A 25308-nucleotide genomic window follows, 5' to 3' on the forward strand; every position below is an offset into this window, starting at 1 on the left:
AAAGGGGGTGCGGGCTGGAACCCCGGCTAGAAAGCCTGCGGGTGCGAAGCCCCTTGTTTGGGTCTCTGCCTGGGCCGGTATCACACGTAAGGCGGGGAATGCGCCACACCACAGGCCAGGGCGGGCTCTTCGGACCTGGAGATCCTAAATCCAGACCACCCATTGTAGCCTCCCGGTCCGAGCTGCCTGACTCCTGAATCCTCTGCAATGGTCCGGGTCTCCAGCCGAAACCGTGGCTTGTGTTGAGGGATACCGGGTGCGGATCTTTGCTCTGGGCCGAAGCTGGGTGAGATGGACACCCGGTGGGTGTAGAAATCAGTCCTCACAGACTCGAGTTTCACCTGAAGCCAGGGCATGTCCACTGCCTGGGGCTGGGGCTGGGAAGGGTCCCCGCATCCTTCCCTTTAGGCCGCGTCTGAAGGGAAGGGAAGGGTGGTGAGCCCACCCACAATAAATGTGAAGGCAGGAGCGAGACTGGGGTTCTTACACATTCGCGAGGAAAATGGAAATGAAACCAGATTACAAGACCCTCAGCGCTTTATGGTTGTCCTTAATTCCTTGCACTTAAAAGTATTAATTCCTTGTTTTCCCGTAATAATTAGCAGTAAAACCCTTCTAGGGAAAGACCTTGGGAGGAGGGAGTTTTTGGTTGTCAGCATGAGTCGGGGAGGTTTAGCTGAGCCGGGAGGCCTCTAGGACCACAGCGGAGAAACAGACTGACTCGATCCAGAACGGTCCATGAGAAACGGGCAGGTGCGGTCTTACAGGGTGGGTGCAGTTAACAGGTGGTGAACAGCGGGGAAGGAGTTTGTTGATGCAAAATGAACACACTTTAAGATTTTAAAGAAACAGAAAAAGTTTTATTGGAGCCCAAGTGAGGCCAGCGGCCGGGGACATACAATCTTCCCAGAGAAGGGAGTGCTGTGGGGAAGGAACTTTTGGCGCTTTTTACATAAAGAGTTCTAAATCATGACAGTCCAGAAAGTTACAGACTTACGTTTTCAGTATGTGCAGGGCCTCATGGCTTTAATCTTATGGGAACCAGGGAGGTTTTTTCCTTTTATGTCTGGAATGGACTTTTTGGGTCATTTTTTTTAGTGATGCACATGTACAATGTGTGCTTGGAGCAGAAATACAGCCCATGACACACTGACCGTCACATACTGGAAAGCACCTCAGAGAAAACTTGAGGGCAACAACCTCTTTTGGTAATGAGAAATTTGCTAGAAAGCAGCCTGCTCCTCTGTGGGCCACACGCACACGGGATGCACGGTTCCCCAGTTCCGGCTACTGCCCAGGCCCCTCCCCTTGTTGGGAGCCCTTTCCCACTCGCAGGGGGGCCGTCCCAGTGACCAAGCTCACTCTCCCCGGGCTGTAGGAGGCAGGTGTGTGAGCCATAGCTTCTCCTCGTGAGGGGCCCCTCTGCCCACAGATCAGGGGGTGCAGCAGAGAAGTGAGGACTGCAGGCTGACTCTGCCTCAGTGTCCTCAATTATAAATTTGACAAAGGCACCTGCCTCCCAGGACTAAGTAAATCCCAAGTGCTTCGAGTAATGCCTTAAGCCCCCAGGGAATGTTAGACTTTGTTGTTACTGTTCCTCCCGCCCTAGTTTGCTCTCCCAGACGATAGGTGGGTTGTCTGACAGACTCATTACCACTGAGGTATTAACGGCTATGATGAGTTAGCCAACCCGCTTCCTGCCACGTTTGGATTTCAGTTGGGGAATTCTCAGTCCCTGTCAGGATGCTTTTAGACAGATCCTTAACAGGATTAAGTGAATTTGGTTTAAGACACTCCTCATCTCGGGGCGCCTGGGTGGCTCAGTCATTAAGCGTCTGCCTTCGGCCCAGGTCATGATCCCAGGGTCCTGGGATCGAGCCCCACATTGGGCTCCCTGCTCCACGGGAAGCCTGCTTCTCCCTCTCCCACTCCCCCTGCTTGTGTTCCCTCTCTCACTGTGTCTCTCTCTGTCAAATAAATAAAATCTTTAAAAAAAAAAAAAAAAGACACTCCTCATCTCACCCATTAGGAGGAAAGGGGCAGGAGAGTGAAGGAAGTTCATTCTTGGCTCAGACACGCAGTTTCCCACACTGTCTCCCATTTGCCAGGCATGTCTCCAAGCCACAGTGTCCAGAGGCAGGAAAGGGGGCCCTCTCCTCTTGCACCCTCACTTCCCATTGGCCAAGTGCCCATTCCTAAACCCAGTGCTGGCAAGAATGGAGCTGCCTTGACGCCTTGGCTTTGAGGAGGGACACATGCTGCCCCAATTGGATTCTGGTTAGCAAGGAAGAAGGTAGGGGACCCCCCCCTCCACTTGCTGTAATGCCTCAGCCCCAAGGAACGCATCAGCAACATCAGAGCTAGTCCTGGCGGACCATCCCAGACCTGTCAGTAGCAGCTCAGAACCTCAGCAGCTTCATCCATAACATGGGGTTGTTGTGAGGAATACATGAGGTTGTCCGTGGAACGCACAATCTGCATTGTCAAGCCTCAGTCAGTGGTGAATGTCAACTATTATGATTATTACTTCCTTTTTTCCCCAAAGGTCTTTCTCTAGTTGAACTACTTAGTGTAAATATTTAAGTGCTTAACGTAAATATTAATGTTTTTGGTATAGTGTGCTGTCTCAGACCCTAAGGATTTCAGATAAGGAATTGCAGACCTGTGTATATTTTTCAGAAGTGCTATAAATATAATTAAGATGAAATTTTATTTCTTTAATCTTTGAGAGCTATTTGTACATTTTTCCCCCATTTTTCTTAAGATTTTTTATTGTGGTAAGACACAACAGAGGGGTGTCTGGGTGGCTCAGTCATTAAGCGTCTGCCTTTGGCTCAGGTCATAATCCCAGGGTCCTGGGATCGAGCCCCACATCAGGCTCCCTGCTCAGCAGGAAGCCTGCTTCTCCCTCTCCCACTCCCCCTGCTTGTGTTCCCTCTCTTGCTGTCTCTGTCAAATAAAATCTTAAAAAAAAATACACATAACAGAAACTTTACCATCTTAACCATTTTAGCATCCAGTTCAGTGGTATTAAAACACATTGCTGTGTGGCTGTCACCATCATCTGTCCCCGTAATTACTTCCATCTTGTAAAACTAAACCTCTATGCCCACTGAACACTAACTGCATTCCCCACTCCCCCCAGGTCCTCACACGACCACGTACTGTCTGTCTCTATGATGGTGACTTCTCTAAGCACCTCATGTAAGTGGAATCCTACAGGATGTGTTTTTGTGACTGGCTTATTTCACTTAACATGTCCATATCCTTGCCATACTTGGATTTTTTGTAGTTTTTCAAAAAATTTTTTCAATCTTTATCACGAATATTTAGCAGAAAATATTCCAAATGACCTGAGATCATTTCTTCTAAGTACAAGTTTCACATTGTGTATGTCTGTGTGTTTAAGCTCTTCCCCCAATGTGGGGCTCAAACTCACGACCCTGAGATTAAGAGTCACATGCTCTTCCAACTAAGCCAGCCAGGCTCCCCTCTTTGCTTTTTTCTAAATAGTAGCCACCCTAATGGGTGTGAGGTGGTATCTCACTGTGGCTTTGATTTGCATTTCCCTGATAAGTGATAAGCATCCTTTCATGTGATTATTGGCCCTCTGTATATCAACTTTGGAGAGATTTCTATTCAAGTCCTTTGCCTGTTTTTAAATTGGGTTGTTCATTTGTTGTTGTTGACGACTTGTAGGCATTCTTTGTATATTTTCAATATTGATTAGTGATCAGATACATGATTTGCAGATATTTTTGCCCATTCTGTGGGTTGCTTTTTTACTGTATGGATAGTATTTTTGTGCAACATTTATAATTTTTCATGAAATCTTTTTTTTTGTGCCTTTTGTGTCAGATCTGAGAAATCATTGCCAAATCCAACATCCTAAATCTTTGACCTATATTTTCTCTTAAGAATTTTATAGTGGTTAAGTCTTACATTTAGGGCTTTGATCCATTTTCAGTTACGTTCTGTATATGGTGTGAGGTAAGGGTCCAATGTCAGTACATGGCATGAGGTAAGGGTCCAATGTCATTCTTCTGTGTGTGGACATCCCATTTCCCCAGCACCATCTGTTGAGAAGATTCCTTTCCCTGTTGAATGATCTTGGCACTCTTGTCAAGAGTCATTTAACCACATATGCAAGGGTTTATTTCTGGGCTCCTGATTCCATTCTGTTAGCCGATCAGTCTGCTTCTCAGCCAGAACCACAGTGTTTGATTACTGTAGTTTTCTGGTTAGTTCTGAAATCGAGAAGTGTAACTCCTCCAGCGTTTTCCTTCTTTTTCAAAATTGTTTTGGCTTATTCAGGGTTGAGATTCCATATGAGTTTTATGAAGGACTTTCCTATTTCTGTAAAAACATCATTGGGATTTTGATAGGCATTGCATTGAATCTGTACATCATTTTGGGTAATACTGACATTTTAACAGTATTAAGTCTTCCCATCCATGAGCACAGGATGTGTTTCCATTTATTTTTTAATTTCTTTGAACCGTGTTTTGTAGTTTTCATTGTACAAATCTTCACCTCCTTGATTAATTCCTCAGTATCTTATTCTTTTTAATGCTACTGTAAGTGAAGTTATTGTGTAACTTCCTTTTCAGATCATTGTGTAGAGAAATGCAACTGATTTTGTGTTGACTTTGAATCCTGCTACTTTGCAGAATTCATTAATCAGATCTAACAGTTTTTTGTGGGGTCTTTAGGATTTTCTACATATAAGATCAAATCATCTGCAAACAGATATATTACTTGTTCATTTCCAATTTGAAGGCCTTTTCTTTTTCCTGCTTAATTGCTCTGGCTAGAACTTCCCATACTATGTTAAATAGAAGTGGTAAAAGCAGCCATCCTTGACTTGTTCCTGATCTTCCAGGAAGAGCTTTCTTTCACCATTGTCTGCTGTGTTTTTTCACATACTGCTTTTGTTATGTTAAGGTAGTTTCCTTCTATTCCTATTTTGTTGAGTGTTTTTTTTTTCATGAAAGGGTGTTGACTTTTGTCAAATGCTTTTCCTGCATCAAGGTGATTGTTTTTCCCATTTTGATGTGGTATATCACATTTATCAATTTTTGTGTGTTGAATCATCCTTGCATTCCAAAAAAAAAAAAAAAATGCCTCTTGGTCATGGTGTATAATTGCTTTAATATGCTGAATTGTTCGCTAATATTTTATTGAAGATTTCTAGATCAATCAATGATCATAAGAGATATTGGTCTGTAATTTTGGTGACATAGTCTTGGCAGGTTTAGTCTCTCTAGGAATTTGTCCATTTCATCTAGGTTATCCAATTGTTGGTGTACAAATGCTCACAGTACTCTTATAATACATTTTATTTCTGTAGAATTGACAATTTCTCCATTTTCATTTCTGATTTCAGTAATTTCAATGTTCATCTAAAGTTTTGTCAATTTTGTTCATCGTTTTGAAGAACTAACATTTTAGTTTATTGATATTCTCTACTGATTTCCTGTTCTCGACTTCCTCTGTCACGGTTCTAATCTTTATTTCCTTCCTTCTGCTAGTTTTGGGTTAGGGTTAGTTCTGCATTTCCTTAAAGTTAGGTTGTTGCTTTGAGATCTTCTTGGTTTTTTAATGTAAGCATTTGTAACTATAAATGTCCCTTTAGCACTGCTTTTGCTGCATCCTGTAAGTTTTGATGTGCTGTTTTCATTTTCATTCATCTCTAAGTATTTTCTAATCTCCCTGTGATTTCTTTTTTGACCTATTGGTTATTTAAGAGTGTGTTGATTTAACTTCCACAGATTTGTGGATTTTCCAATTTTGTTACTGATTTCAAATTTCATACCACTGTGGTCCAAGATTGTAGAACAGCTGTTTTTAAATTGAGACTTAATTTGTGGCATAACATATGATCTATCCTGGAAAACGTCCCACGTGCACTTGAGAGCACTGTGTGTGCTCTTGCTGGGTAGAGTGTCCTGATGTGTTAGATTTAAAGTCCTCTCTTTCCCTACTTCTGTCTGGGTTTTGTATCCATTATTAGGAGAAGGAAATTAGAGTCTCCAAGTATTTTAAAACTCTTTCTCCCTTCAGTTGTGTCAAATTTTGCTTCATATATTTCAATGGCCTGTCATTAGACAAGTAAATGTTTGTAACTATGTATCTTGTTTTATGGAAATTTTTATTAATATACAGTGCCCTCCCCTATCTCTTGTAATTTTTTAAAATTTAAACTCATTTTTGTCTGGTATTATTGTAGCCACTCCTGCTATCATTGGTTATTATTTGCAGCGAACATCTTTTTATATCCTCTCACCTTTCAATCTACTTATGTCTTTGGATCTAGAGTCTCTTGAAGACAGCATGTAGTTGGAAGATGGTTTTTATCCATTCTGCCAATCTCTGTCATTTCCTTGGAGAGTTTAATCCATTTATATTTAAGGTAATTACAAATAAGGGAGGACTTCTGTCATTTTGCTATTTGTTATGTGCCTTACAGCTTCTTCTTGTCACTCGTTTCCTGCATTACTCTTTTGTGGGTTTTTTGTTTTTTGGTACTGAAACATTTAAACTTTCTCATTTCCTTTTGTGTATATTCTATAGCTATTTTCTTTGTGGTTACCGTGGGGATTACATTTAACATCCTGAAACTGTAACACTCTAATCTGAACTTATACCAGCTTAATTTCAATAACACACAAAAACTGCTCAAAATCTGTCCCCAGCCCTTTTAGTTGTTGATGCCACAAAACATAAATTAACAATTCTGTTAAATGCGCTCTCTTAAATTATGTAGAAAACAAAATGTGGAGTTAAAATTGTTGTTACTAGTTTTTATAATTGGCCATTTATTTTTCTTTACTGAGATCTTCATTTCTCCACACAGCTTCAAGTTACTGTCTACTGTCCTTCATTTCACCCTGCAGGACTCCTTCAAATATTTCTTGAAGGGCAGGTCTAGTGGTGAAGCACTCCCTCAGCTTTTATTTACTAATGTCTTAATTTCTCCCTCACTTCTGAAGGACATTTTGCTGAATATAGAATTCTTGGTTGAACGTTTTTCTTTTAGCACTTTGCATATATCAACCCACTGCCTCCTGACCTCCCGTTTCTGATGGAAATCTATTAACCTTACTTGGGATAGCCTTGTATGTAATTACCTCTCTCTTGCTGCTTCAAGATTATTTAGCTTTTGTGTTTCTTAGTGTGGGTCTCTCAGTTCATCTTAACTTGGAGTTCACTGAGCTTCCTGGATGTTTCCTCAAACTTGGGAAACTTTCAGCCATTATTTCTTCAAATACTTGTCTACCTCTTTCTCTCTCTTCTCCTTCTGGGACCCCCACAATGCATAGGTTTCTCTGCTTGGTGGAATCCCACAGGTCCCTTAGGTGCCATTAACTTTTATTCTTTTTTTTCCTTTCTGTTCCTCAAACTCAACTTCCTTTGTCTGATGTTACAATCCACTGTTTCTTTCTTGTGCTTAAAACCTGCCTCTGGGGCGCCTGGGTGGCTCAGTTGGTTAAGCGACTGCCTTCAGCTCAGGTCATGATCCTGGAGTCCTGGGATCGAGTCCCACATCAGGCTCCCTGCTCAGCGGGGGGTCTGCTTCTCCCTCTGACCCTCTTCCCTCTCTTGCTATCTGTCTCTCATTCTTTCTCTCTCAAATAAATAAATAAAATCTTAAAAAAAATTTAAAAAAAAATTAAAAAAAAAAAAAAAAAAACCTGCCTCTGAATTCCTCTAGTGAGTATTTCATTTCCATTATTGTACTTTCCAGCTCCAGAATTTCTTCACAGTTTCTTTTTGCTTTCTCTTTTTGGATGGTTCCATTTTGTTCTCACATTGTTTTGTTGATTTCCTCCACATCTTTTGTCAGCTGAGGGTCAAGACAGTTGCTTTAAAGTCTTTACCTAGTAGATCTGCCATCAGGTCTTTTTCAGGGACAGTTTTTTGTTTTTTTTTTTTTTAACGGGCACACTTTCCTGTAAGAGGAGGGATGTTGTGACCCAGGGATCAGGGCAGACTCCAGACCCAACTTGTTACCACAGATCTTGGGGAGACGGGGGTGTCTAGACATTGCTGTGCATCAGAACATTTTCAACATTTCATTACAGAAAAGGGTTAGAAGGCTCCAGTGTGTTTCTACCCAAAAAAGTACAGCTTTTTAACAATATAGGACATGATCTTCAAATCCTGCCTCTTCCCTAATCTTGATGGCTCTGAGACTTCTTGAAATGGAGCCAAAACTACAGGACAAATGTCAGTGGCAATGGCCAGATGGCCCTGTTATGAATGTTGTGCCTTAAGACCTCACAGCCTGGGACACCTGGGATGGAGTCCCACATCAGGTTCCTGCTCCACGTGGAGTCTGCTTCTCCCTCTCCCTCTGCCTGCCACTCCCCCGCCCCTGCTCATTTCTTTCTCTCAAATAGATCTTTTTTGAAGCACTCCTAGCCTAATGGCTTGTGAATCGGCACTCACACATACACACACTTGCACACACGCAAACAGAACCACACACACAGGCATTCACACATGGGCACACTCACACTTTAGTCGACTGCTCTAAGGCTGTATGTGACACACTTCCAGGATCTGCTGGTTTCTATCAACAGAATTCAGGCAAGAACCTGCCCCAGATCTCCTGTCATTTCTTAATGACATTTCTAATGATTCTTCCTCTGCTTTTCTCCTGGTAACTAAAATACACGCAATTATTCTTGGCTTTGTGACCAAGATTAACAAACTCTAATAAAACCTGCTTTGAAGACCCAGTAGCTGAGCATGGGAGGATGAGGGCAACTGACTCCTCACAAACCTTCTTAATCCTATAATGATGTGTGATGCAGGAACGCAGCCCATGTACCAATTTGCACGTCTCAGGCCTAACCAGGAACCAACATCAGGAATTCAAAACAGAACCCACAAGGAAGGTCCAGCCCACACAACATGGATACCACCATCCTGTCAGTCACTCTGATGTGCCGGCTCGTTTCTACAGAGTCTGCATCAAGCACCAGTGTGCGAACTGCCTGCATACAGAATGGTGGCACAGAAGGGAATTTTATGTTTGGGGCTGAGTCAAGAGGGTTTACTGGGCATCCGAGAGTTTCTTGTACACATGTTCTTCCCAGAACAGCATACTTTAAAAGGTGGTGCCTAATCTCATGGTTCATGTTGAGAAGTGCTATCATTAGTGAATTTGAAAATACACAGAAAATGGTGTTACAGGGACATGCATTCTAGAATACTTGGAAGTGTTATCCAGATCTAAACTAAATATTGCAGGCAACAATGTTTTGTTCTGCCTTCAGTTGCTGAAAACCTACTTTAAAAAATAGATGGACGCCTGGGTGGCTCAGTCAGTGAACGTCTGCCTTTGGCCCAGTCCTGCATCAGGCTCCCTGCTCAGTGGGGAGTCTGCTCCTCCCTCTGCCTCTGCCCCTTCCTCACTCGTTTTCTCTCAGATAGATAAATGAAAACTTTTTAAAAAATTGGATGGAAACTGCACTGTTCCCCTCTGTAGCAGATACTCTGGGTTTGATCTCAGTGGCATCTGTGCAATGACTGGGTGTCACCTCAGCTTATTGGGTGTGACGTGGGCCATGTCCTTCTTCCAGTGCAGATTGCTCCGAGCTAGAGAGGAAGTAGGTTTCCTAACACCGTCTGGCACCCATGTGCACCACAGACAGGAGCAGAGTGAGACACTGGAGGCTGTGAGCCACACATCTGCCATGTGGTCATCCTAGCAGGTGCCTGGGCGGCAGAACTTGGGCTTTTCCAGGGAAAGAAGCTGCATGGTGGCTGCTGCTTTTAAGTTTCATGGGACAGGTCCAGGGGAAGCGGGTGCACCCATGCCCGAGGGGAGCAATGGTGTCTCCATTTGTCCTCTGTGCCTCGCAGACAGAAAATCACTCCTGACATCTCGATTTTGGGCAGCAAACAGGCCTATCTGTACGGTTCCTGTTCTAAGAGGGGAAAAGCAAGATCCCAGCGCTTGTCTCACCCAGATTCAAAGTTCCAGAAACCAAGGCTCAGTGGCAGGAAGGCCATCAAGGCTCCTGCACAAACCACACAGAACTGGCAGGGGGCGGGGAAAGGGAAAGGGAAGCTGCCCTGAGATGCAGAAAAGCTGGAACTGTGCAAGTCTGCTAGTCCTGGCCAGTCCGGGGCTGACCAGGACTGCTGCAGAGGAGGGGCTCCTCCCAGTGGAAGTGGCAAAGACCCAGCTCTCCTTCATCACGAACACTACTCAGAGGGTGAGTGTGTGAGTGTTGGTTTCAGCCTGGCAAGACACAGAAAACACCCAGCAAGCACCTGAAAGACAAGTTGTATCTGAGCATGTGGGGGCCTAAGGAACACAATGAGAACTGCTGGGAACTGGGAAAGGAAACAGACAGGTTTTCTGTGCAACACTTTATGGGCCTCTTCCTCTCCTCCAGGCTGCCTCTGTGGGAGGCCTGCGTGCTGTCTCCTCCTGGGGGCCTTGCCCAGGTGAGCCTGTGGCCACTGCCAAACCATCCCCACGCAGGAGGTTACCGAGGTCTGCGCCTGACCATCATTTTGAGCTTCACGTCTTGGCATGAAAACAACTTGTCAGTATTCAGCTTCCCCTTCAGGTTTTGTTCAAGGCTAGAGCTCTACGGTATTCAAATTAACACTAAAAAGCCACACAGGTGTGTGCTCACGTTCTCCAAGATAAAGGTGAGGCTGGAACACTCTGCTTCTGCTCTCACAACAGGATTTATTGTAGGATCCGGAGGAATGTTTGCAGCTGTAAGGCTCTGTGTTTACTGGGTTCTGACAGGCACATCTGACTTCCAATAGGACGGACTCTGGTCTCCTATGATCTTGGCATGTCACAAGGACATGAAAACCCAGCCACTTCTGTGGGGCCACCTCAAACAGGTGCATGTGAACATCCCGCTCTGCACATCCTCATGAGGTAAGTTGTACACATCTCCACCAAACACGGAATGAACCGCTTCCCCCTGATCCCTTTGCTCATTCGGAAACCAAAATCCTCAGCAGCAATGAGAACGAATATGAAGCATGTACCAGACTCTGGTAGGTGGTCACGCGAGTCAGGACACCCTCACTGGGACCCTGACAGCCGAAGGGCACTGAGCACGGAGGTCACTGGCAGCAGATCTGAGTACTGAACCCAGAGCTGCAGTCTCAGAAGCCAGATGGCTGGAGAGGGCTCCTCTGGAGCATGAGGTCGTCACGTCCACCTCCGTGGTCAGGATCTGAAGCCACAACATGCCTGTGTTCTCCCCAAATACACGAAACCTGCATCTTGCCTTCTTTCTCTGTTTTATCTCGAAGCCCTGATTTTCTGCTACAATCCCAGTGACAAGTGGCTCTTTTGCAGTCTTATTTCTGGCCCTATGTTCTGCTTTGCCTCGGCTTTTCTCAGGCCCAGAGTGAAAAGGGGCCTCAGGCAGTGTCTTCGTTTGCTGCTCATGTTCCCCTGAGCCAGCGAGATCACTTGCCCCTGACCTCAGAGCAGACCCCAGCAGTCCATTAGTCAGTCAATCAACACTTGCTACACTCTGGCCTGGGAAACCCTGTGCGAGAGGCAGGCAAGAGGCTGAGCAGTCCATGCAGTGAGGTCTCAGCTAAGGGAATGTAGGGGGCCGCAACCAAGACTTGGGGGTTCACAGAAGGCTCCCCAAAGGAGGTGGCCCCAGGTGAGGCAGAAAGGGGAAGAGAATGTGCCAAGAAGAAGTCACAGCAACAGTTAAGGCACCAAGTAAGGCCGTAGCACCAGCATCACCATCAGGGTCCCGAGAGACGCTGCCTGGGAGGCTGCTGCAGATCGGGGGCTGGGCTCACATCTGAAAGGGGAAAGGGGTGAGCGTGAAAGGTGAATGATTAACAAGGACCCTTTGACTCGAACAGAAGGAACATCCCAAGGCAAACCTGCGGAGGCAAACCCACGGAGGCAAAGCCGACTCTGACCTGGGGGGGCCCAGGCTGGGAGTTCAGGGTTGGTAACGCTTTGGATCTGCCCTGTACTTGGCATCTGCGGCCAGTTCCAGCCGCGGCTCGCTGCTACTGTGGAGAACCCTTGCTGCTTCAGGGACCCTGACTCTGCCTCCCCCACGAACCCTTCCCAGGGCGACTTTTTCTACTACCAAAGTCCTCTTTAACCACAGTTCCACAAACTGAACGTCAGGCGCACCCCTGCACCACCTCCCACCCTCGGCAGCCACGCCTGCCCCAGGCTCCGCTTAGGACACATGCTGCAACCACCAGACTTGCCACTGGAGCTGCCATGCTGTAGTTCAAGAATTAATATTTAAACTCCAATTACGGGAATTTACACGGATCCCTGTTAAACTTCATTTGGCTGGTTTGGGCTCTTTATCTCAACCTACTGAAAGTGAGTTCTATTTTGTCATATAACATATTGTTCCCAGGGCTACACTTTACGTAATTCTGATAACCCTCAATTAAGAAATGAACAAACCTTGGGACACAGGATTTCAGAACCAGCTCTCCACACCTCGACAGGCTGGTGCAGAATATAAGTAGGGCCTGGGGTGGCACAGGCTTTTCCCAATCCTTTGGGATTATATGGAGTAATTAGATCCTTTATTTCACTCTAGAGCTTATATGCATCATAGATTTAACTGTGGAGTTTTGAATATGCTTTATGACAAATACTTTTTTAAAAATTGCATGTATCACGAACTGTTGAACAGAGAAGATGCCATAAAAAAGCGGGAGATATTTTGAACTTTCCTGATAGGACCTAGAAGGCCAAGATGTCAGACGGAGACTTGAGGGAGGAAGTCCTTCTGAAGAACATGGAGTTTTCAAAGACTGAAACAAAGCTGTCTTCTGTGGCACTCCTCCCATGGAAGCCTGTCAAGTTTTCTTTCCTATTAGGTGTTTCAGTTGCTTAATGTTTATTTTCAATTCCACTCTCTGGCTACTCAGTCCGTTCTAGGATTTCCACTCGGTCATCAGCAGGTGGAAGGGCCGAAGCCCCCGTGTAGATTGCCAGCTTATTAAGAGAAAATAACCTGGACCAGCCAGAGGAAGGGGTGGGGAGGGCGCAGAGCCGCCAGGCCCACTCCCCAAACCTCCACACACACACCAACCCAGAAACTCTCTGACTGCACGTCAAGTAACTGAAATTCCAAGTCCTTTTAACAAAATCAGAGGTGAGAGGCGCCTGGGGGGCTCGGTCGTTAGGCATCTGCCTTCGGCTCAGGTCATGATCCTGGGATCCTGGGATTGAGCCCCGCATCGGGCTCCCTCCTCAGCGGGGAGCCTGCTTCTCCCTCTGCCTCTGCTCTTGCTCTCGCTCTCTCTCTTGCTCTCCCTCTCTCAAATAAGTAAAATCTTAAAAAAAAAAAAGTGTGCACAGTGCTGCATGCCAGTGGCGAACATGGACGCTGTTCATGTCTCTTTTCACCCCGTAAGCCTGGTCCACACCCCACACGGCACCTGGCAGGAAATGCAGAGGTGATCACGTGGTCGTGCTCCCTGTCCCTCGAGAACACAACTGGTACTGCAGCGTGAGGGCCTGTCCGTGGAGGATGCCAGCGGATCGACCACACCACAGGCTTCTCCTGACGGGAAGCTCTGTTCCTCCCGTCCCCACTACAGCCCTCGCCCCCCAACCCCTTGCTTATATTGTACTTACAGGAGACAAGCTGAGAGTATGGAGCACAGCTTCCCAGGTCTGGAAACACACCTTGTTCCGGCCATTTGTTGACTTTCAACAAACGGAGCCCCAAGCACAAGCGGGAAGAGAAAGAAGAGCCAGCACCCCGGCCTCCCCCCCAGTCCCCAGTCCTGTGACGCAGTGATGGGCACAGTTTGTGCGACACAGTTCACGGCCTCACAATCCAGGAGCCTTGTCCCTGCTGCTCTGCATTTGGGGTCTGGGCACCTCCTGTGGTGTGGACGCAGACGTGGCTGTCAGGAAGCAGGCTGCTTGGCGCTACAGGGTCCCGTATTAGTCATGTTTCTTATGTTCTGTGTTTACGATGTTTTAACATCTTGGGGGCCTTGTTGGCCTGGGAGAGGCTACCCCTCCCAGGGCTAACTCCTAAAGACAGCAAATAGTTGCCCTGTGAGCTCACCTTTTATGAGCAAACCCAGAACCCACACTCCAACTGCCTCCTTTACCTGGTTCTTACACACCAGCGAGCACTTCCTCTGCTCCGTGTCCCCCAGGGCCAGCACCCCCACAGCCCAGAGCCTACTGAAATTACACTACCCAGCCCATTCATTCCTGCAGAAGCCACACCTTCTCTGCCTCTAGACCGAGCCCAGTGCCTCCCTGAATGGCCCTGTGCAGCGAGGCATGTCTCTGCCTCCCGGGAACACTGAAGAGCAAATGCTCCTTTCCGGGCAGCCGTCTCAAGGTCTGTCACCTACCACACCTGATCAGAACCAACCACACGTATTCTCAGACAGGTGCAGCCTTCCTCTGGACGTTTCTTCTCTGGTCAGAAGAGGCGCTTCGTCAGCAAGTGCACTCCCAAGTGAAATGCTCCATACCCACGGCCACCTGTGCCTTCCGGGACCGGGGGGATCACGCAAATGCCACGCAGACACCAACGCACCCAGCGCTTCTGACCTGCGATGTGTCCCTCCCTTCAACGGGGGCCACTTTGCTGGCAAAGGCAGCACTTCACGGTGCCACCTGCCTGCACACAAAGTGCACAGGGGGCGTGCCCGCACGGCTGGGGTGACGGCAATGCTTCCTCCCTGAGACTGTTTACAAAAGCACAAGTCACGCGCCCCCAAAAAGCCAGGCCACCAACTTCCTCGCTCCGTCTCACGCGTGTCTGATCGTGTAAGCTCTGTGGTACCATTTTCATCATCAGGACAGTGACAGTGCTTGGGAAAGGGAGGTACCCCACACCCAGAAGCACGTTTCTCTAGGTCAGACTTGATTAAGGGTTTATTTTACTTCTGACAGGCACCATAGCTTCTTGCCCTGGGGAAAACTGGACTTGGGGCCATTGTTTAGTAGACCGTAAGGATGGCGCTTCAGGCGTGAGCTGAAACCCGCGCAAACAAGACAAAGACGCTCTGCCTTCCTAACCAGGAGCCTGTGCGGCACAGGGCTGTCCACGTCCGAGAAGGGTGTGCAAGTGCCCGAGTCAGGAGGACCGACTGCTGCCATCAAGCAAAAGGCTTTCACATGCTTCCCACGACCACCTCCGTTCTCAGCCCAAGTTCCACGTCCACCGGTGTCCTTGGGCTGCACCGCACGCCTGGAGCCCAGGACCCACCCCCTCCCCGCCCCTTGGTCACCTCCCCCCTTCCTGCCTCCGCCGCTCGCTGCCCCCTGCTCTGCAGCTCGGGCTGCTGTCCGCACCCCAGGTGCCACCCAGGTCAGGGCCGGGGTTGCTGCTCGCCGCCCCCAACAGATGGTTCCTGGGGGAGAGGTCACTATCTGCACAGGGTGCCACCTTTCCCTCTCTCGTTTGCGTTGCCAGATCAGCTGTCAGCCGCGCCTCCTCGGGACTCACGGTCCTACGCCCTTGCCCTTTCCTCCTCTTGTACTCCAAGATCTGTTTGTTGAGCGCCTCGTGGTCGATCCCACACAGACTTGAGCACGTGGCAGAGGCCGGGGTGCCTTGCGGCTCAGGAGCATCCAGGGCCCCGGGGCCCCTGGAGGGAGAAGAGGCATCCGGTGAAGCACAAACAAAGCAGCAGGACAGCGTGGGTCCTGGGCCAGCGCTCCCACTTCCCACCTCCACTTGCCTGTGGGCTGCCCGAGTCCAGGGGAAGCTGGGAGTACGGCACAGGGCTCCCCGGCCCAGCCACTCTGCTGGTGCTCCTGGAGCCTGCGCGTGGTGCAGGCCAGCACGGTCCCCGCACAGCCCCTTCCACCAGCTGTGTTTTCCATCTTTTTCCCCAGTTAAACATGGCTAGTGTGCTAGGCCAGTTTCACAGAATTACAGCTGGGGGCTTTTAGATCTATCACTCAGGTTACTCGAGAAACCAAAGGAAAAGATCAGAACTGGTGCAACCCTTTCAGAACCCAAATTCGGCAACTCATGCCTCTAAACCCTTTTCTGCTCAGCTCTGGAAGGTCTCACACCCATGGGCTGGGCTCCCCGTGGCTTGGGGCCTTTGCTCTAGCTCCGCAGGCAGGATGGTGACTGTGGGCCCTGCCAGAGGCCCCGACAGTACCCTGGACACTGAGGCACCCGTCTAAGGAACAGAGGCTGAGCGCCTGCTGGAGCTCTTCCCTCACCTGCGATGGGGCCTCCACGTACACCCCTCGAGTCCTCATGTCTCTCTCAGACAGTGACAGCCTGATTGAAAACTGCAACGCTGCCCCCACCCTCCCACCTCCTGATCGGCCAACCAGACCTTCCTGATCTACAATCATCTGTGGCTCCCTGTTGGCCTTGCCCAGCAAAATGCGAGCTCCAAAGACCCCATTGTCTGTTCTGTTCACGTAAGAATCCTAGCTGCTAGAACAGGGACATAGTACGCACTCAAGAAAATTGTGCTGAGTGGATAAAGAGGGTGAGGGAGAGACACCCGTCCTCCCTTGATGAGTCACTGTAGCCTAGACTTCTGGGGGGACCACAGGGGCCTTCCCAGTGGCCTTGCTGAGCTGCTGGAGCTGCTGCAGGCTGCCACTGGGACCGGCCACAGGCCACCGCCAGGCTGGGCCCCCGGGCACAATGCCAGGCCTGGCCTGTACACCTGGCTGAGGGTGCAGGACTGTGCAGCTGCCACAGCAACCGGCAATTCCACACCTGGACATCTGCCCAAAGAATCAAAATCACGTCCCCACATACCTGACGTCGTCTTGCACACAGTCTTCTTTTTCATCTGGGGGTCCAAAATCGGCAATGGCCAGTAACCGATCAACCTGAGAACGACAGACGGGAGGGTAACCTGATAAGCCACACCTCCACCACCGGCATCAGAGCCTGGCTCAAGTGAGCCCGTGTGAAGCCTCGCTGTGCTGGCTCAGATACAGGCCTTCCGACTGTCCAGCCCAGCCCTCTGAGGACACCTCCCAGTGAGGACGCTTTCAAACATCTGCTGCTTACAATCACGTGTCCTCTGATAACCAACTTTTTTAAAAGTACACTTAAAACTTGTAAATGTCAAACTTACGAAGAAACCAGGTATACGTTAGTTCAAGTAAGTAATTCCTAATGAAATGTAAAATACTTCAATTTTGCCATAGAATTCGTGTTTGGAGAAAGAAAGCCTCCTGCCCTAGCGATAAAGTCACAGTCTGGAGTCCAGCATGTGAATCCAGTTGCACAGTGGCCGAGGGGCCTAACCTGGAAACGAAAGCTCTCCTCGTGGGGGCACCACACAGAGCCCTGCTCCCTGGACACTGAGGGCGGCTCACACCTTCACCCCCCTACCTGCATACCCAGGACGTGCACCCGAGACCCCACCCTGCTGTGGGGCGAGCCCAGGAGAGCCCAGGACCAGGGCTAGTCCTTCCCCCACAGCACAAAGCACCATCACAAACCAATGGCATGCCAATAAAACCCACAAATGTAAAAAGAAGCAGGACCAGGAGAAAAACCAGTCTGCAGAAAACAGAAACAGGACAGATGATGCCACAAAATGAGAACTGGACGTCTCCCAGGTTAGCCTGGAGAACACATCTGCTCGCACCTGCCAAGGGACCTGTGCCGGACACACGACCATTCTGCACAATTCCACACTAAGCAAACCTCGCAAGAATGGGCAAAAGACTTGAACAGACTTCACAAAACAAAGAACGGCCAACGGGCGCATGGGAAGATGCTCACAAACATCAGTCGTCAAGCAAATGCACGTGTGAGCACCAGAAGGGCCACCACAAGCACAGCAGGACCGCTGACGTCAGGCGGGAGCTCCCAGCGGTCCAGACAGTCCCATCTGACCAGCAGTTCCTGAAAATCAGACATACCTGGCACTCCCACATACTGACCTCCAACACGCAAAGACATGCACACAACAGTTCACAACAGCTCTACCCACAGTCACAAAAAAAACAGAAAAAGAGACAAATGTTCGTGAGAGGTGAATGGGTCACTCAGTGACAAGGAACCACGTACACGAGACAAGGTGAACCTCAAAAACAGCGCTGACCAATAAAGCCAGATGGGCTTCTGTGTACACGGAATTCCAGAAATCTAACCAGGCAAACTAATTTACAGCAGGTAGGGAGGATGAGGACTGGGGGGCAAGGGCAGGGGCCACGGCACAAAGGCAGGCCCTCCTCCATCCGGCACACTGCCTGGAAATCCAGCGTCACTAAAGCTTCTCTTTGAAGCCTTAACCAAGCACTCCATGCAACTGCAACCAGATCCTGACACGTCCACACGGGCTGCAGGGACAGGAGCGGCTCCACGCTGACCTCTGAGAGAAATCAGGCCACTCGGACGCCCTCTCCAGGAAAGACTCAGGATCGACTATACGCGAGCAAGCATCCCACGTGGTTAGGCCTGCTCTGCCTGGCTCCGGCTTCTCAGAAGCCTGGTGGTCAGCCGGAAGACAAGCAATTTGTAATATCGTAATAAATCACAATGCCGGTATCGTAGTTGGTGCGTTTTTTTTTAAATTTTACATTTTCCTTCATAATCATTATGAAAACTAACGTTTTAAAAATCCTCTGATTGAAATGTAGCACATGGGGGAGAAATACACAAACCGTTACATGTACAGCTCGAGGACATTTCACAAATGCACAGTGTCTGCACCCATGGGTGTCCTGACATTGCGGAGATGAACCCCAGAAGCCTCTTCACGTCCCTCCTGCTCACTCCCTTGTCCAAAGACAGCCATCAGTTTGACTTCCATCCCCAAACATTAGCCACACTTGTCTGAACATTCTATAAACAGAACCACAGGGAACATGGCCTTTTCTCTGGCTCCACGTCAGCTGCGAGGTGAGGGGAGCACATCCACCCACCCACCTGTACCTGGGAGTCTGACGCGTACCCGGGAGTCTGATGCATACCCAGGAGTCGGACGTGTACCTGGGAGTCTGACCCGTACCTGGGAGTCTGGGAGTCTGACACGCACCCAGGCGTATAACCCGTACCCGGGAGTCTCAGGAGTGTGGGAGTCTGACAGGTACCCAGGAGTCTGACCCGTACTTAGAAGTCTGACCTGTACCTAGGACTCTGGGAGTCTGATGCATACCCGGGAGTCTGGGAGTCTGACCCGTACCTGGGAGCCTGGGAGTGTGATGCATACCCAGGAATCTGACAGGTAGCCGGGAGTCTGGGAGTCTGACGCATACCCGGGAGTCTGACCCGTACCCAGGAGTCTGATGTGTAACCGGGAATCTGACGCATACCCTGGAGTCTGGGAGTCTGACGTGTAACCAGGAGTCAGACCCGTACCTGGGAGTCTGACGCGTACCCGGGAGTCTGACTGACGGATCCCTGCCGCCAGCACTCCGGGCGAGTCTCGTGTGCACACACTCGGTTCAGGTGGCAAGATGTGCGCACCCTCAGCTTCTGCGGCTAGCTGCTTGGCCCGCAGCACAGAGCAGGTCCCCCAGTGTCATTCTGGCCCACTCGGTGTGGTCACTAGTGGAAACCTCTTGGGGGAAGGGCAAGCCCCAGCATCTGTGCGGGCCGAGCACCCGTGTGTGTCTACAGGCACTGATGCCAGCCCTGCTAAACACTACCTGGGGTAAAGCTCATTACTGCTCTTCAAATGTTCAGACGAGTGGACACTACCCTGAGAATGCCAAGTAAGCTGTTGCAACTACGGCCAGCCCCTGGCATTTCCAACTGCCTGTGACTTTTCAACATGTGCAACCAACATAAAATACAGAAATGAGCGGACAGCTACAAGACTCATAGTTTCATCCATAATCCCCAATTTCAACTGTGTGTGTCTATCCAAACTGCTTTTCTACTGGCTGACTTTAACCCCTATTTCAAAAAAACACCGCCCTGACTTATGTGAATCATCTGCCCCAATCAGAGATCCCCCCGGCCCCTCTGCTTGCTTCTGACTACAGGAACACAGACGCCCGAGGACAACGAGATGAGCAGAAGCCCAACCTTCCCTCTGCCCCCAGCACAGGAAGGACACGGGAGGACAGATGCTGGGCAGGCCCAAGTGGCCTCCAGGAGCCCACAGCACCGTCTGGAGACAGAACGGCTCCGAGATGCTTTGAGCACTACCTGTACCTCCCCCTTTCCAACGACTTTTTCTGAAAGGAGCCCACAGAGCCAGGTAGGACCCACCTCCCCACAGGGGGACCAGACATGAGGGAGAGGACTCTCCCTTTAGCTGGGTGGTACTTCCCTCTACCAGCTCCGCCAACCGTGCATGGGTGAGTTCCTTGCACGCATCTTCCCAGCACACCCCACAACCTAAATTCTACTTGATTCTCTAAAGCTGGCACTGGTCACATTACTCCGTTTCCTTTTCTAGTGAGGAAAATCATACATGTGTCAAGGTAATTATTCATACAATGTTTTCTGTGTTGCTTATATAACAAGTAACAAAAAATGAAAACCTCCAATTAGATTTGTTTTCCTCTGTGGATCTAAATACTACCTAGTCCTGGGGCACCTGAGCATTTGACTGACTCCTGGTTTCGGCTCAGTTCATGATCTTGGGGACATGGGACTGAGCCCCGTGTCAGGCTCCGTGCCCAGTGGGGAATCTGCTTGAGATTCTCTCTCCCATTGCCCACCGCCCCCCACCCCCGCTCATGTGCACCTGCCCTTTCTCTCAAATCTTTAAACTAAATAAAAAAAGAAAAATAAAAAAATACTATCTAGTCCTGTGGTGTAACAGTCACCTAACTATATTATCATGAATACCACTGACTGCGGTTTTTTGTAAACTTTTTTAAAAGTATAACACACCTTAACAACTACTGGGTAACTACCACACAGAAAGAAAATGTATATAAACTTACAGGTTGCAACCTTTATAACTAACTTATAAATAACAGAATGTAACCTCCAGTGTAAAATAACGTAGGTCGAATCCGCAGAGGAAGACAGTTTTTAAGTCGAGAAACCGAGATTTGGTTTCCTGGTTAGAGATTTAGTGGTAAACGTTAAAAGCCAGAGAAAGCAGTTACCTCTGGGGAATCTGGCTGGGACAGGTGCCTGGGAGCCTCACTTTCCACTTATACTCTTGGGGACTGATCACCTCCTTTAACTATACCCATTACCGTTCCAACGTTCGCCCTCGTCCGCTAAGCTTCGGTCACAGGAAGTGCGTGACTTCAGGGCCTCACCTCAGCCAGAGCTGCGAAGTTTCCTCTGTCCCGAATGAACACTATGGGCGGCACATTCCGCAGAGTCTGCTGGGACATCAAAAGGTGCCTGGAGAGAGACAGAGCAAAAAGGAAAACATACAATCATCTCATGGAGAGTAAAACAAGAGATTTGCTGTCACGTTTTTCAAACACGAAAATGTCAGCCCAGGGCATCCTAGCCAACTGCCACATCACACAAGGGATACCAAATACATCATCCCAACTGTTTCTAACTGCCTAAAGGCAACTCTTGAGATCCTTACGAACAACCTGATCTGAGCCTGGAAGCCTCCTGGGCATCGCAGTGGCCGTGGGCCGCGTGGTCTGGGCACCAGCAGCCAGTGGACGTGCCCTGGCAACAAGGCCACAGAAGTGCACCGAGGTCCTGAAGCACGAGTCAGACATGCAGCATCGTCTGCAGAGTCGCTCATGCATGCAGTCGGAGGTGACGCAGCTGTGCAGACGGCCTCTCCACACAGTGACAACAGATCCTGGGACGCGGTTACAGCAAAGCCTGTACGCTAAACCTCGGCTCATCGCAAGAGCTGGGAAAAGGGATGGTCTGTTCAGCTGATTTTCTGATTACCTAAAACTAATCAGAAAACAATACTTTCTCGCCAACACTTGTTGGATATCTTTCTCATTTCTGTTAACAAGAAAAAAAAAAACTGAGCACTCTTTGATACGCAATTTAAAAGAGACTCCTAGGGGGCGCCTGGGTGGCTCAGTTGGTTGAGCGACTGCCTTCGGCTCAGGTCATGATCCTGGAGTCCCAGGATCGAGTCCCACATCGGGCTCCCTGCTCAGCGGGGGGTCTGCTTCTCCCTCTGACCCTCCCCCCTCTCATGCTCTCTATCTCATTCTCTCTCTCAAATAAATAAATAAAATCTTTAAAAAAAAAAAAAAAAAAAGAGACTCCTAGGGTCTCCTGGGATGGATGTCAGGAGAGCTGAAGCGGATGGTATGTAAAAAACACTGGTTCCACACAGGACTCATCCCCTTCTCCAAAAAATGGAGTATGATAGACAAGGGAGAGGCGAGACGGACAGAGAAGGGAGGAAGCAGGGAGGAGAGAACCCAGTTCTGAGAGTGCTGGTTGATTAGGTTTCTGCATTTCTTCAAACTGGGGAGGAAACAGAGTTAACTCCTTTACTATCACCCAGCTCGGCAGTTCTCAAAATGTTTGGTCTCAAGACCTCCTTATACTGTTAAAAATCACTGAGAACACCAAGGAGCTTCTGTTAATGTGGGTTATATCTGTCTATATCTATCGTACTATAAATTAAAACTCAGAATTTGAAAAATATACATTAATTCATTTCAAGTAACGAACTCACTAAGTGTTCACGCATGGATATTTCTAATGAAAAATAATTTTTTTTTAAAGATTTTATTTAGTTACTTATTTGTCAGGGACAGAGAGAGCACAAGCAGGGGGAGTGGCAGAGGGAGAAGCAGACTCCCTGCTGAGCAAGGAGCCCGATGCGGGGCTTGATCCCAGGACCCGTGGATCATGACCTGAGCCAAAGGCAGACACTTAACTGACTGAGCCACCCAGACATCCTGAAAAATAACTACATAAAAAAAAAAATTGAGAGATGTGGCGTTGTTTAGTTACAAATTTCTTCACTGCCTAGCTTAGCTGGATTCTCATCTCTCCATCTGCATTCGAGCTGTTGTTATTTTGGCTGAAATATAGGAAAATCAGGCCTCACACAGTTCCCTAACTGGAAAAGGAGTATGTGAACAGCACCTCAGAAAAGAATGATCTTCTCTGATAACCCACAGAAAGTCCACCAGTGATGATTTATTAAGGGCTGGCTGCACTGTGGAACCTGAAGCCAGGCCAGCGTCACAGTTATACTAAAATCCACTGGTCTTCCTGCACTTTGAATCGAGCTTCCCCTACACTTGATTTTGTAGCCTCCTGTTCTGCTCGCTTGGAGACTACGGACTCCCCGAGTTACCCAGGTTTTCTGATGCTTGCACTGTACCACACAACACTAGTCAGTGTTACCACCGGACTCATCCAGTCTTCAAGTATCGGAACGCTATCAGAGTCCTGGTGGTAGACACAAGTTTTCTAAAGTCAATTTTCATTTGAAAGCTTGAATTTTGGGGCGCCCGGGTGGCTCAGTTGGTTAAGCGTCCGACTCTTGGTTTCAGCTCAGGTCGTGATCTCAGGGTCGTGTCGGCAGGGAGTCTGGCTGATGACTCTCTCTCTCCCTGCCTCTCCCCCCACCCCAGACAAATAACTGTTTTAAAAGAAAAAGGCTTGAATTTTATCACTGGGAACAAGTACAGTCAGTTGTTTTGTGACGTGACAGGTTCACTTTGCTCATTTTAGAGAAAACGTCAAATACCCACATCTGAAAAAGCGCAGCTAGCTCACTTGCTATTTCAGTGAAGGAGCGTCTGCTTCAGCTCACGTCAACTGCACGTTTCCCAAGATGACCGTCCCACGCCAGCAGGGCTAGTTTATGCTTGCTCCCCACCGCACACCGAAATGACATGCACCCAAGGGTCGGGATTTAATAAAATTAGTAACTTCGCTTATTCGTCAAGGATATTCTTGAGGAAAACTGCGCTTTTTCCCATGAGCAGCTGGCATGAGGCTACACCAACCACGGGGACATCCGGATGTCAGGAGCCCCTAGACGTCTAGGACCACGCTTTAAGAACCACTGTCCTAGACTACATCCCGCATGAATATGTAAGTTACATTTTGGAATTTAAGAGTATGCTTCCAAGAGTTTCCTTAAAAGCAAAAACACAGCGAACGAGGGGGAGGTTCAAGATGCAAGCCAAAGCAGGCGGGCTGAGAGAGCAAGGCGCCGTCACCTCATGTGGGCAGCACTCCTCTGCAGGACGGCCTCTGTGTGCGCGTTCTGTTCAGCGGAGACCGTGGTCTTCCAGTACACGCGGCAGGCGGAGAAGTCTGGAGTCAGAGAGACCTGAGCCCACCCACCCCAGCCGCGAATCACTTTCAGCTCCCGTGGGTTTCCCGCACACGACACTCAGGAGACAAAAACGAACGCGTGCGCAGCCTTCAGCTTCAGGCACCCGCCACCCACAGGCAGGCGCTCCAGCAGGTACCGCCACAGGCCACCGTCTCCTGCCGCTCACCCACAAGGGAGGAAGCTGGGCTCCGAATCCAAAACCTCAACGTGCCTGACCCCGATCCCACAGCGCACATCAGAAATGCCTGACCTGCTACTTCTTCCCCTCCGTACGTCCCTCTGGCTAAACTCAAGTCTAGGGTGACACAGACTGCGGGAAGACAGGCGGAGACCCACCCACCCCACACACGTCCTGGGCACCGGACAACGCCATCAGTGCCTGCACACCACACACGTACACATGCACCCCGTCTTTACTACTTAGATGGTCACGCTTAACCTGGCTTCTGAACTCAAAGACCTCGTGAACGACGTGGGGCCTCCTTCCTAACCACTAGGCTGCCGGCCTCCCCCGTTCCTCCCGCTCTGCCCCCAAGTCTACCTTGGAGAGCTGCACATTCAGGTCACAGATCTCTTGGCTCACTTCAGCGGTGCACAGCAAATCCATCAGCGCTTTGTAGAGGAGGCCGTTCAGTGCCCTCAGGCGCACGTGGTCGTCCCTCGTGGTCTTCTTTGAGGTGCTCTTCATTAGGAATTCCAACTGGGATGGCTTGTAAATCTCCATCCAGAAGAACAGACAAAAAGGCCAACATTACAATTGTACATTAAACTTGCTCCTGGGGCGCCTGGGTGGCTCAGTCGTTAAGCGTCTGCCTTCGGCTCAGGTCACGATCCCGGGGTCCTGGGATCGAGCCCCGCATCGGGCTCCCTGCTCGGCGGGAAGCCTGCTTCTCCCTCTCCCACTCCCCCTGCTTTTGTTCCCTCTCTCGCTGTGTCTCTCTCTGTCAAATAAATAAATAAAATCTTAAAAAAAAATTTTTAATTAAAATAAAATAAAATAAATAAAATCTAAGAATTCACACTACCAATGTCTCTAGTCCCACTCCTGCAGACCTTGTGTTCTCAAATATGGAAATGGAACGACGGCCAGGCTGGAGCTCTGCCGACTTCTGGAGCCTTATGCCCACCAGAGTCTAA

The 25308-nt window shown here is 48.9% G+C and overlaps 1 protein-coding gene across 3 annotated transcripts; it reads right to left on the reverse strand.

Moving 5' to 3' along the window:
• Positions 1 to 838: 838 nt before the first annotated feature.
• On the reverse strand, positions 839 to 25031 carry RBFA (ribosome binding factor A). 3 transcript variants are annotated; one of them, XM_081800975.1, is made up of 7 exons: positions 24713 to 25031; positions 24053 to 24165; positions 21191 to 21278; positions 16761 to 16834; positions 13631 to 15615; positions 7695 to 13431; positions 839 to 7457 (listed from the first exon to the last, which is right to left on the reverse strand). In XM_081800975.1, the coding sequence occupies exons 1-5, from the start codon at positions 24893 to 24895 to the stop codon at positions 15252 to 15254; spliced, it is 822 nt and encodes a 273-aa protein (XP_081657101.1). In that variant the 5' UTR covers positions 24896 to 25031; the 3' UTR covers positions 839 to 7457; positions 7695 to 13431; positions 13631 to 15251. The 3 variants fall into 3 exon arrangements, with proteins under 3 accessions (XP_081657101.1, XP_081657100.1, XP_081657099.1); XM_081800974.1 differs by having other exon boundaries at positions 7695 to 11810; positions 12446 to 15615; XM_081800973.1 differs by having other exon boundaries at positions 7695 to 15615.
• Between the last annotated feature and the right edge of the window lie 277 nt (positions 25032 to 25308).

The sequence above is a fragment of the Leptonychotes weddellii genome, chromosome 13 (assembly GCF_054177405.1).
Source record: "Leptonychotes weddellii isolate Sample4059 chromosome 13, ASM5417740v2, whole genome shotgun sequence".
NCBI lineage: Eukaryota > Metazoa > Chordata > Mammalia > Carnivora > Phocidae > Leptonychotes > Leptonychotes weddellii.

Bases quoted from the DNA above. Each gene is read 5' to 3' on its own strand.
- RBFA (XM_081800975.1), bottom strand. From the start codon at position 24,895: ATGGAGATTTACAAGCCATCCCAGTTGGAATTCCTAATGAAGAGCACC. The intron at 24,166-24,712 runs GTAGACTTGGGG...GGGTGGGCTCAG, and splicing joins TGAATGTGCAGCTCTCCAAG to GTCTCTCTGACTCCAGACTT. The intron at 16,835-21,190 runs GTGAGGCCCTGA...TGTCGTTCTCAG, and splicing joins ACTTCGCAGCTCTGGCTGAG to GTTGATCGGTTACTGGCCAT.